Source organism: Tenrec ecaudatus, chromosome 4 (assembly GCF_050624435.1).
Source record: "Tenrec ecaudatus isolate mTenEca1 chromosome 4, mTenEca1.hap1, whole genome shotgun sequence".
Classification (NCBI taxonomy): domain Eukaryota; kingdom Metazoa; phylum Chordata; class Mammalia; order Afrosoricida; family Tenrecidae; genus Tenrec; species Tenrec ecaudatus.
This window is the reverse complement of record NC_134533.1, coordinates 20,999,075-21,012,859: the sequence shown is the minus strand read 5'-3', so window position 1 is coordinate 21,012,859 and position 13,785 is coordinate 20,999,075. Positions and strand designations below refer to the sequence as shown.

The 13,785-nt window shown below is 37.7% G+C and overlaps 1 protein-coding gene across 1 annotated transcript; it reads left to right on the top strand.

Annotated features, from left to right (window-relative positions):
• Positions 1–1,914: 1,914 nt before the first annotated feature.
• On the top strand, positions 1,915–2,847 carry LOC142445743 (olfactory receptor 4C11-like). Its single transcript, XM_075547667.1, has one exon. It carries the CDS (start codon positions 1,915–1,917, stop codon positions 2,845–2,847), a length of 933 nt encoding a protein of 310 aa, XP_075403782.1.
• Positions 2,848–13,785: the final 10,938 nt, after the last annotated feature.

Sequence of the window (13,785 nt, the reverse complement as noted above, 5' to 3'; positions counted from 1 at the left end):
GATCTTCCCCAGACTCCTATATTTTGCATCATTCAGGTTAAATACTCCTCCAGGGAAGGCAAAAGAGATGCATTTCACAGTCAAAATCGTGTGAGTGTTTGGGATTCAGAGCGTGAGCAATGATATTGTGACCAATTTAGTTTGCCTTCTAGTGAACAGAGGAGAATCTAAGCTTCTTTGTGAATGAAATGTGAAATGGAAAAGGCCCTGGTTCTGAACAATCAGAGGTTTAGAAGCGCATCTTTTTTGTGGTTGTTTTTTTTCTTTTGAGTGTGTGGCATCCAAGAGACTGTGGCAAGAAAGGAGAACAACTGAATATTCCAGGCTCTGCATACAAGTTGGTAAGGTTTTATTGGAAAACAATTCAGTTGTCTTTAGTACTTGGAAAAATTATTTTGCTGACTGTTAGTACAATAACTGATCTAACCTCATAAATCGTATACTCTAATAAACCTTAAGGTAGTGGATTGCAATGAATTGGAATCAACTTGCGGATACAGAATAGCAATATCTATAATATGTGTCCATATATGGTGATATAAATATTGTGCAACATAAAATGGGTGATATATATTTTTTAAGACCAAAATCCTCACTGAGTCAGTGATAACTCATAGCAATCATATAGGACAGTGTAGAACTCCCCTGAGAGTTTCTGAGACTGACTGGCGATTTTGAACCGTAGACCCTGCAGTTATACCAGTGCATAGCCACTGTGCTGCCAGGACCCCAGTAGTCATATGTGGTAAGACACACTCATACTCATCACTCTCTGGATAGAAACTGAAAATACATTTTGTCTACACACATCACCAACTTAAGCTCATAAAAACAATGTGAAATGGGTAGTAGTCTTTGCCTTTGCAAATACTGTATGCTAATTTTAATTGATTTTCTAAAAATAACCTTACTTGCATTTGAAAACAAAATCTAGCTGGTATTTACATTTTGATGTCTTAAATTACAATGAAATCAAATATCTTTTCAAATATTTAATTCTCTAGGTAGGAAAATAGCACCTCAAAAACTTTTATTAAGTAAATAAATGAATAAATAAATAAATAAATATGTGCTTTGTTCTTTTACATTGATTTAAAGATAAAAGATATTGCACTGCCATGATCTAGATCAGACATATAGTTAGATGTACATAAAGAGCAGAAAATACATTTTTATTTTGACTTCTCTTTCTTCAAATTAAGATTTAACAGAACCATGGACATACACAACAAAACTGCCTTGAAATATTTCTAGTATGACTTGGAACCTTTTGAGTTCTTTTCTGTATCCTTATTGTAGAAGTTGTGAACATGGAATTTTGAAAAGATGTTCAGATATATGGTTGATGTTCTCCTTTTTCATAACTAGAGCCTAAGTCCTATCCTGTTTCTTAAGAAACTATGTTCAAAGAAGCCCAAAAGTCATGAACTGGGAGAAGAATGGAACTTTTGTTAATATGGTATGATAAAACTTTATAACCGGATTATCAGGTTTAACCATTATGTATGTACTTTAAAGTACGTCACACATTCTCTCTCTCTCTCTCTGTCTATGCGCAACAGGGTACTTCTGACAAATCCTTGATGAAAACTGAAGGTAAATATTTAGCTCACTTAATTATCTACTGATAGTAAACGATTACATTTATGTTAAATTGCTTTCAAAGCACCACTAAATTTTTCATGATTTTCCTATCAAAACATCAAGCAACAATTTAAATATCTAAGTATTTTTTATTTCAATTTGTTCCTAAAACTCAATAAAAATAGATGGAATAACCAACAGGTAAGACGAACTTCCATGATGTGGCGCAGGTATTTGAACTACAAATGCAGTATTCGTTTTTTAAACTATTTAATTTCTCCTTCCAGATTAATTATTTCTAATGTCTACTTCCCCACGTCTATTGAAGCAATGAATCAAAATAAGAGTGTTACTGAGTTCATACTCTTAGGATTGACACAGGACCTGGTGAAGCAGAAAGTGGTGTTCATAATCTTCTTAGTTTTCTACTCTGGAACTGTGGTGGGAAATTTGCTCATTATTGTGACCATCAAGTTCAGTCGATCTCTAGGGAGTCCCATGTATTTCTTTCTATTTTATTTATCCTTGGCTGATATCTGCTTTTCAAGTAGCATCACCCCGAGACTACTTGCAGATTCTCTCTCTGCAAAGACGGTCATATCCTACAATGAGTGCCTGACACAAGTGTTTGCGCTGCATTTATTTGGTGCCATGGAGGTCTTTGTCCTCGTCCTCATGGCTGCTGACCGCTATGTGGCCATCTGTAAACCTCTGCGTTACCCGGTCATCATGAGAAGACAGGTCTGCATCATCTTGATTCTTCTTGCCTGGATAGTCTCTTTTATACATTCTATTACTCAGATTTTCCTGGCCTTGAAACTGCCCTTCTGTGGACCAAATTTGATTGATCATTATTGCTGTGACCTCCAGCCCTTGTTGAAACTTGCCTGTATGGACACTTATGTGATCAACCTCCAATTTGTGGCGAACAGTGGGGCCATTTGCACAAATAGTTTATTACTTCTGATGATGTCATACTTTGTCATCCTGTACTCTCTGCGAAATCACAGTGCGGAAGGGAGGAAAAAAGCCCTCTCCACTTGCACCTCTCACATCATTGTGGTCATCTTATCCTTAGGTCCATGTATATTCGTGTACACACGTCCTCCAACCACTTTTCCCATGGACAAGTTGGTGGAACTGTTTTATACCATTGTCACACCGTTTCTCAACCCCCTCATCTACACCTTACGGAATGCGGAAGTAAAGAATGCCATGAGGAAGCTATGGCGCATCAAAATTGCCTCAGAAAGCAAATTATGAAATGAGGATATGATGACATATTCAATAATATAATAAATCTGGACAGACATCAGATATAATTGTGTGTATCATATTATACAATAGGTAACCAATATAAAATCGCAATTGTTTTTATTGTTGACAATATAGATGCTTAGAATTTTATGTCAGAGTAAGTTACAGTGACAGAATAAGTAAGATCATTATGGACCAATGTGAAATCACCTTGACTCAATCTTTTCCTGAAACCTCATTTTTGCCATTGATTTCCATGAACAATACATCATAATTCAGAATCTACACTCTTTGATACATAGTACTTTATACAGTCACAGCCAGGGAAACTTGGGAAAATCCATTAATGAGAGCATTCAATTCTCTCTAATCATTCATTTTTTACTAAATGCTTTTGAAAACAATGTATTTTGACATCTGTAGGTCAGTTCAACACAGTGTATTAGATCTTTCCTTCTATTTTATCAATGATTTATGATTTTATATTTTTCCATGTTTATGATTCAAAGACATTTTTGCATCATATTGTAAACTAATTATTTCTCAGTGTTATCTTTGGATATTTAAATAAATAAGGGATGTTGAATGTAAATGCATTTTAGAAATAGTTCTGACTTAAGATAATTTTTAAAGTTTCTTAAAATAGAACACATATATTTCATCTTAGGTATCACCTGTCAGCTCCCTATTTGTGAAGGATAAGTTATTGTGAAGAGCACAATATTAACTTTATGACAAATATTAATAGGTCATTGAACTATCTATGTTGGACAAAATTAAGAAAAACCACTAGAAAGAGTGTATCCAAAACTTAGGGTGCACTGGAATTAGGAGTATCGTGGAAGAACACTTAGGAAAAGGAGACTGAGAATGGTAGCATGATTTAAATAATAGAACAGTGTATGCATGCAAAATTCTGGAATCAATGTGTGGTTCACTGAGTACACTCCTATTCTCGACAACAACATAGTAAAATATAACGAATCAATGTCTTTGATGCTCAAATGAATCATTCCCACCACGTAATTCTAGCATATCTCTAGCACATGTCACTGGTCTCCTGTCCATAATAATGGTCTAGTGCATTTAAGAACTTTTACAGGAGCAGACTACCTCAGCTTTCTCCCTAGAAATGATGGGGACAGACTACTGACTTTCTGTGTAGTTTCCAGCAACATCTCAAGCTTACTCCACTGTGCCCCCAGGGCTCCTGATCCAAGCCTATGTGCTTCTTTTACTGGGTTTCCTTGTGCTTGACTCCAATGAGGAAGCCTAAAGTCCAAGGCATTTGCTGTCATCTGGTGTAGCCCCAAGCCTTGAAAGCAGGTGTGTCCAATGGTCCTTATGGTACATAAATGGTAGTTTGTGGCATATTTATAATGAAATTATCAGAACACAAATAAAAATAAGACAATGTGCATAATTTTTTATAACATTTTGTCTAAATGATTTTTAGTGCAATCAAATGTATCTGGATAAATGTTATATTTGTGTAGGGTAGAATGCAACATGTATTAGAATTAGATATTCCTTGGAAATATCTTGGGTATGTTATGACCTTCTCATAGGTAACTCTCAGATCTTAAAGTAGATACAAAGAAAGACTAAGCACAGTGAAACAAAAATCCAATGTCATCGAGCTGACTCTGACGCACACTGACTGTAGGACAGAAGAGAGCTGCCCCAGTGTCTCTGAGAGCGTGAATCCTTACAGAAGGGAATGCCACTCATCTTGTGTCCTTTTATGCCACAAGGGCTCCTCAGAGCCTCTAAATTGTTCCCTATGGAGAATTCCACAGACCTAGATGCAGAGCTGAAGAAATGGGTCAAGGAAAGCAGCATCACTGATCTATGAAGTCATGTGGAAGAATTGTCTCACTCGCAATCTAACATGGCCTTCAACACCTCTCCAGCTGTCTTCACTCATGACTTCTCCACTTCCTCTAGCCGGTGATTACCTACCATCCTGCAATTCCAGTGATGAACCTATTCATATATGCATTCTCATCACAGTATTCTCTTAATAAAAATGGCATTCCTTTAGTAAGTTTCAGTTTCTAATAACATCATGTACTTAGGAACAGAATTTCTTACATTTCACATTAAACTCATTAGCTGAGCAAAACAACAGATCAGTTCTTTGATATATTTATTCAAAAGATATGTCTACAGATGAGGCATTGTGCTAAAAGAATACTAGAAAGAAAGCCTAGCAAGTAATTTTTATTCAAAGCTTTTCTTCATTGACTTAATATATAATTTCATCATATTTTCTCCAAATAAAGTTTATGTCCTCCTTAAATAAAGTTCAATAGAAACGAAAACATGTTGATTCTGCTGGGTGGCATTCTCTGATGTAATTGATTCCTTTCTTAACTTCTCCTCTAGATCCCCAAGTCCCCCAATGCCCATATTCACCAACCACCCTCTCCCCACATACACACAAAGCATGCTTCTTTTATTTACATAGAAACAGTACACAGTGCTTATTACCGCAGTGAATTATGGCAAATATATCTGTTTTTTAATTAATCATTTTATTGGGAGGTTCTTACAATTCTTATAGCAATCCATCATTCAACTGTGCATAAGTTGCCATCAGTATTTCAAAAAATTTTTCGACTTGAGTACTTGGTATCAACTTCTCTTTCTCTCCCTCCTTCCACAACTCTCCTGCTGTCTTGATATATATATTATTACTTTAATTTTTATATCATATAGTGTCCGTTGTTTCCCTTCAACCACATCTCTACTATTCATCCCCCTGAGGGAGTCTATATATCCAACCCTGTAATGTGTTCCCCATTTCTCCTTGCCTGTCCCCTACCCGCCTTCTCTCTATTGCTACTCTAACTACTATTCTTCAGGACTTTTATCTGTCTTGAATTCCATTTGTCAAGAGCTCTTATCATCAACAATGAGTGTAATCTGGCGCAGCTGCAGTTGCAAAGTAGAACTGGGTCATGATAGTGCGGGAATAGAGGGAGCGTTCAGCAACTTAGGGAATGATGTGTGTTTTGTTGTGTCATACTGCACCCTGGTTGAATCATCCCTTACTTGTAACCATTCTGAGGGGAGATGTCCAATTGTCTATGGATGGGCTTTGGGTCTCCACTGCAACCCCCCTCATGTACATCAATGTAATTGTTTGCATGGGATCATTTGATACCTGATTCTGTCAACACCTCATGTTCACACAGGCTGATGAACATTCTCTATATGGGCTTATTAGTTCCCTGCTAGATGGCCACTTGTTTTCATGACTTTTAGACAACAGACACTTTATCTTTTGATGGCGCGGAACCATCCACTTTCTTCACCACATTTGCTTATGAATCCATTTTGTCTTGAGTGATCCTGTTGGGAAGGTCCTCATGGCAAATTTCATCTCCATTTTCTCAGGGAATAGGTTATGGGTATGGTCCCAATGTAAAGCAGTAACATTTTCTTAATCTTGTTCTCACTTCCAGCATGGAGAAGTGAAGTATAGATGAGTCACAAAAATAAAACCACAATTCTATATGAGAACTGCAGGTCAAGATAGCTCTACCATTTGGCTAAGCAGTGGGTCCAAATGGTACACTGAAAGTATGTAAGAATCCATAGAGCAACAACAAATACAACTTCCACCCTCCTGAAACTGGCAATAAACTAATAGCAGCAGCTATAACCCATTGTTGCTAAACAATGAGCTCAAATATAACAATTGTGAAGATGATTAGCTCTTTCCTTTGTACATGGGGTCAGTGTGAGTCAGAATTAGCTTGGCATCACTTAATAGCAAGACAGTGTGACTACCATTGCACACCTCATAAGGAAGGGGGCACACCTTGTATAGGCAGCAGTTTACTTTACTGGGGCTACAGAAAGGTAATTGGAGAACCACCAGCAAGAGATTGCCCAAACCTTTCTCCCGGACCTCTGTGACCTGCATGGTCTACTTGTGATGGTTCATGAGAACCATGTAAATAATGCTTGCTGACACGCAGCACAGCTTTCAAATGCCAGGAATGCCAACATACCTCTATCACCCTTGCTAGTGAATGGGAGTGAGGACCTGCATACAGTTGTTACAGGGCATATTTTCCTCTCTCAGAGAAGTCTCTGATCAGTCAGAGGACCACAGAGGTGGATTGGCACAAGTCTTTCAGGGAGAAGTGGCAGAAAATGTAGCACGTTTATTGGTCAATTAGGTGGTTGCAAATAATTATGAGTAAAATAATGAAGTTCCCCATTAAGAATGAAGCAACAGAGCTGGAAGAAGGCCAAGAGTAATAGCTCTGTTCTCTATTTTCCCTATCATCCCCAAAATGCAAATTAATTTACTTTGTTGTGATGTTCCATGGGGCGAGTCCAGATTACACAGGAGAACTCTAATCCATCTGAATAGGTACAGGATACAATGCCATTAAAAAAATTCTGGGGATAGTTAAGAATTGCAGAACAAGAGAGATCCTGGTGGATTTATAAGCTTAAACTTTTTTCCCTTTAAATTGAAAGCTGGTTTATTATTTCATGCAGTTAATATTTTAATAAGTGCTATAAGAGAGGTACACAAACTAGTTTATAAGAAATATATTTAATATAGTCATGACCAAAGATTGAGTAATACCTAACGAAAAGAAACCCATCAAACAAAACCAAAATATTAACCCAAACCTATTATTTAAGGTATATCCATATTACTTCTTTTTAAAAATCATTTCATTGAGGGCTCTTACAGACCTAATCACAATCCATACATTCATCTATATGTAAAGCACATTTGTGCATATTTTGCCATCATTTTCAACGTGTTTTCTTTTGACCTGAGCCCTTTATATCAGCTCTTCATTTTCCACCTCCCCTCCCTCCATCATGAACCCTTGATAATTTAACAATCCTGCCTCCCATGTCTTACATGAACTGCTGTCTCTATTCACCCACTTTTATGTTGTTCATCCCCCTGGGAATGGTTATATGTAGATCATTGTCATCAGCTCCCCCTTTCTCTGTCCACTTTCCCCTTCCCTACCTGCTATCTTTATATGCATTATTGGCCCTGAGGGAGTATCTTATATGTGAGCTCTTATATGTATCAGTGAACATGCTCTGTACTAGTCAGATTTGTTAGGTAGAATTGAGGTCATGATAGTGGGGCTGAGAACTAGAGGAGAATTGTGTATTTCATGAGTGCTCTACTGAACCTGGGCTGGCTTGTCTTCTCCTTACAACCCTTCTTTAAGAGGATGTCCACTTGCCTACACATGGGCGTTTGGTCTCCACTTTGCACTCCCCATCATTCACAATGATATGATTTTTTGTTCTTTGATGCGTGGTCCTGATCCTGTCAACACCTCATGATCACACAATTTACTTTGTTTCTTCCATGTGGGCCGTGTTTCTTCTCAGTTAGATGGCTGTTTGTTTATCTTTAAGAGTCCAGACGCTAAATCTTTTGATAGCCGGGCACCATCAGCTTTTGTCAGGAGAAATCAGCTCCTAACACATCATTACGGGTCTGGTAGGTGCACTTGTACAGCGATAATAAGTAAAGATCATAGTAAAGTTATAGAGAGCATGAGAGACAGAAAAGAAAAATTGAGAGAAATGAAGTCAGACACAATTCATGGCAGCATACTCACCTCATCCCCGCTTGATCTTGATCGTCCATGTGGAAGGAGAAAGAGAGATCTTTACTGCTAGCCCAGGCTTTTATCTTCTCTGGGAACATGCAGGCCCCCTAATTACAGATGAGGATATACGTCACAGGAAGGGGTTGTGGTATAGGCAATACAGTAATGCGAGGGGGTGGTCTAGGGAAATACACGCAATAGGGAGAGGAGGGATCTTGGGTATACATGTTACAAGATGGGCGGGTCCTAGATTTAGGATGGCAGCCTAGTCTTAGTCATCTTTGGGCAGGTTTGATCTCTCTGGGGTCTCCTGCAAGGAAACAGACAACTACTATCCTTATCAGAAGGGAGTGGACCCTACTTGTTGTGGGATAACAGTGGTGTCTGCTTGCTCTAGATGGCTGATAGCGCTTATGAAGAATGACCCCTGATCTACTCCTGATGACCTCAAAGCGTATAGTTATTTGCAAGCAGCCAAGTTTGGCATATATTTGTGGGAGACAGCTTGGGAGAAATCCTTCTGTTTCCCACAAGTCTTCATCTCCCCATTTACTTGTGCACCCATTTTGTCATCAGAGATTGTGTGGGGAAGGTGAGTATCACAGAATACTGGATTATTACAACAAAATGTTCTTACATTGAGGGAGTACTTGAATTGAGGCCCAATGTCCATCTGTTATCTTAATACTTAACATATAAATATAAGTACATAGATTTATTTCCCTATTGTTATATAAAATATATTTACATAGGTACATGCCAATATTTAGATCTCTATAAATGTCTTTTGCCTCCTAATTCTTTCCTTTATTTCCTATAAGCTTATTCTTTAGAAAGCTTTTACAAGCTTGATTTTTAATACCATCGTTCCATTTCCACCACTCTCAAGTCAAATCCTTCCCATGACAACTTGGTAAGAGAGAATGGAACAGTCCTATAGAATTTTCCATCCTGTTAATCTTTATAGTTGTAGATTGCCAGATCTTTCTCCCAACTAACAGTGGGTGCATTCAAACTGCTGGCCTTCTTGTTTAGCAATCAAGCAATCTTATCACTGGGTTACCAACATACCCGCATTTATTTAGATTAAGGGTCTTATCTTCACGTCATAATATTTTTGGAATAGAGTGAAATTTTCCATTCATATATGGTTCATCTATCCAAGTCTTTGTGACTCCCACCCAGTGATTGGGTGGGACCATGCCAATAAGGCAAGTAAAACACTCATAGAGGTGATTAGTTTATTTTGTCATTACTTTAGGTATAAGACAGTAATTTCAGAAGTTGGAACAAAAAGACCCAGGTTCATCAAGAAAGCATTGCCAAGAACCTGCAAAATTTCTACCTGAAGTGGAGGAGACAGCAAAGACACCAGAGATCTTGCCACATGGAAACCATACCAAGCAGTAGACCCTGAATTAAGCCTTGGGGCAGAGCTGAGGAGCAGTGTCAAGATCATAATCAGGATGACAGTTTTCCTGATCCATGGAACAAGATAGAAGTCAACAGCCCACCTGGCTGGGATGCTGGGACCAGAGAAAGTTGGTACATGAATTTGTAAACGAACAAACAAATCATGCTGATGACACAGGACCATGTAGTGTGTTGCTCTGTTGTTTTGTTCTGTCGATATGGTGGTAATCGACTTCATAGCACCTAAGAACACAACAGGGTGTGTGTGTATGTGTGTGTGTGTGTGTGTGTGTGTGTATGCTCATGCCTTAAAAATTAAAGCTGCCCTTGTGTCAAATCTGATTCATTGCAGCCCGCCATGTTTTTCAGAGAACTCTGCTCTGTTGGAAATACAATAACTGTTATTTTAGGATGTAGATTTCCTGATTTTTCTTCTCAAAGACCTTTCTTTTCATTAAGAATTGAACACTTATACATTTGGACCACCCAGAAATACTATCTGTACCTAGAAATATGATTTTCTTAAAGGAAGAAATCATAAGGACTATAGTGATTGTCCTTTTACAAAATGATGGGAAGAGACCATTAGATTTATTTTATATTATATACATTGAAATATGTCTTTATGTTCTAAGGGTATGCATGAATTACTGAATAATTGAAGCTGATGCATTACTCTATATCTTCATGTAAGGGGCATCATCTAGATGATGAAATCATACTCTGCTTTTTCTACTTTTTATGTCTTCACATTAAAGAAAATTATAAATCCATATTTTAAAAAAGGGATAATTTTTTGTTCAATGTGGTGAGCAATCCACCAACATTGGGATTTTCTATTACTTTGGTATTGTCATCAAACTAATGGCAAAGAAAAGTATGCATTAATTTGCAATGACAAGTATATATATGTACATATTGGTTACTGAAATATCTCACATTTTTAATATATAAGATGCTCAAAGAGTTTCATGCATTTTCAAAACATAATGGTAGATAACTTACTTCCCAGAATGGAGAAAGCTAAAAACATCAGGGGGGGAAGTACATAGAAAATGGCAAATCAAGTAATCTGGAAATTCTGAGATGCTGCAACATTAGAGCATCACTTTGCACCAAAAGGAAGGGTTAAATAGATACGGAATGACTGGAGGATTATTTTTTCTAAGCTATATTCCATATATCCTAGAGTTACTCCTTTAACCCAAGGTAGACAAACTTCTGCTGAGCAGCTAGACTACACTAGAAAGAAGAAACTGTTTTTGAAAGTCAGCAATGAAACTTTGTGAATCACAACAGGGAACTATTTGCTTTGCACACTTTGGCTCTGCCATCGTTTTCTTGTTACTAATAAAAACACACACCACCATGGAGTCAATTCTGACTCTAACATCCCTGTAAGAAAGAGCAGAACTCCTCCTGTGGATTTCTGGGGCTGTGCATCTTCACAAGTCCAGAGCGCTTCATCTTTCTTCTGTGGAGTGGCTGATGGATTCAAACAACTGACTGTGGGAGTAGTAGCCCAATTTGTAGTCGAAAGCTCTTGGACATATCAGAGAGCAAAGACGAAAAAACCAAACTAAACTCACAGTAACCAATAGAACAGCATAGAACTTCCCTCTGAGATTTTGAGACCTTAATTCTTCACTGGAATAGAAAGTCCTGTCTTTCACCTACAGAGCAGCTGGTGGTGTTAAGTTGCTGACTTTGCAGTGAGCACTCCAAGGACTGCAATCATTGTGTCAGGAGGGCTGAATTGCTGGAATCGAACACCATTCCTGATGTATAAAAAATGGACAAGGGTGATAGAGATGTTGATATGGATTGCCACAATAGCACAACAAAGAACTCACACTTTTGTACACAAGGTATCCATGAGTGGAGGCTATTCAACAGTAGCTAATGATATTTTCCTAATCTTTCTATAAGATTGGCTGCCATGAAGTATGAGATACATGGAAATATCAATTAAGTCTGAGATCATGAGAACAATATCAATTTTCTGTTCTTCACAAACAGGTCTTGTGTCCCAGGCAATGTTTGTAGGATACGGACTCAATAAACCACTTACTATGTAAGCCTTGCAATATCAGTGTACTTGGAAGAATGGTGGAGATAGACACACAATCTATATCTGAATAGTTTCCAGTAAGTATTTATAATTAAGATTACACACCAAAAATATATTTCTTAATTGAATAGTTTTAAAGTTATTAGATTACCCTGTATTAACCCAGTTTTTCAATTCTGATCATCCTTTCAAAGAACAAACTTTTGCGTTGTTTACTTTTTTCCATCATTCTGTTTTTCAGCTCACTTCCGCCCTTATTTCTAGGATTTCTTTCTTTTGCTGCTTGATGGATTGTGCTGTTGACTCTGGTCTAATTGTTAGAGGTACTGTGTTAAGGTTCTGACCAGGATTATCTTCTCCTGTTTCATGTGTGTATTTATTGCAAAGTAGGGACCTCTGATAACTGCCTTTACTGTGTGCCATAGGTTTCGGTATATTGTGTTTTCATTCCCATTGCTGTCAATGAACTTCCTGATTTTCTCTCTAATTTGGATTACAAGCCACTCCTGTTTGAGTAGTGTGCTTTTGAGTCTCCTAGGGTTTGTCATTTTGTGTTGTTGTCCTTTCTCTGCTTGATTTATAGCTTTATGGCGCTTTGGTCAGAAAAAGTGGCTCAAATGATCTCTATGCATTTTAATTCTCTCAATCTTGTTTTATGGACCAGTGTATACTTTACTATAGATTATGAGCTGTGTGCATTGAAGAAGGATGTGTATTTTTTTCTCCCTGTTGGTTGGAGAGCTCTGTAAATATCTAAAAGATTATAATTGCCTTGATCAGCTCTTCTATTCTTTATTGCATTTCTTACCTACTGATCTATCTTTCCTGGAGATCTGAGTATTAAAATCTCTGCTTATGACTGTTGAACTGGTGATTTCTTGTTTCATCTTATTGGGTGTATGGTTGATGAATTTTGAATATCATTATTGGGTGCATATTTTATTATGTTTATGTGTTATTGGTCTATTGAACCCTTGCGCACTATGTAATGCCCATTCTTATTTCTCATTATATTGTGTACCTTGTGGTCTATAGGACAGGAACTGCTGCTTTGGGTTTCCAAGACTATACCTATTCTGAGAGTTTATGGGGATTAAGTACTATTTTTCTCACTCCAAAGCATCTGGTGTTTTAGAACTTCAGATACCATGAATCACAATTCAAAGTGTAACCACTATGCAATCAGAACGGCTAAGGACATTTAAAGAAGTAGTCAGGCATGAAGCATCCTCCACTCAGAGGTTTCAGGGGACAGTGGTCTGGTAAGGCCAGGCACGAACTTGTCCATTAATTTTAGATAAACAAGTGTATATGTAGCTTTAGGAGAGGTGATTTAACGGGTCCTTGAGAAACACACACACACACACACACACACACACACACACACACACACACACATATGAAATTCCCTAAGATTCCTTGCGAAACTTGCCTTCTTAAAGTATGTAACTGCGGATCTTTATGAAAATCTGCTTGTCCCTTCTTGTGACAGTATAAAAACCTGCTAATCTCTTCCTGTGATCATTGCAAACACCTGCTTCGGTCACATGGTTTAATGTATAACTGGATATACAACATTCTTGACTTTTACAAGAGTATTAAATGAGTTTGCAAGTCTCAAACCCCATAGTTGCCTCTTGCCTAGAATTTTAGAATAAAGACTCTGCATTGGTTTGAAACAGTGACAGGAGTTTCTGGACCTCGTTTCCTGGCATCATGAGTCCATGGCATCAAAGTGCAGACATCTATGGATGACCATGAAAGGCCTAAATCCATGTGCAGAGTCCCTATGCATATTGCTACTCCATTAAATTCTTTATGACAATTCATTTGGGATCAGAAGAG

Bases quoted from the DNA above. Each gene is read 5' to 3' on its own strand.
- LOC142445743 (XM_075547667.1), top strand. From the start codon at position 1,915: ATGAATCAAAATAAGAGTGTTACTGAGTTCATACTCTTAGGATTGACA.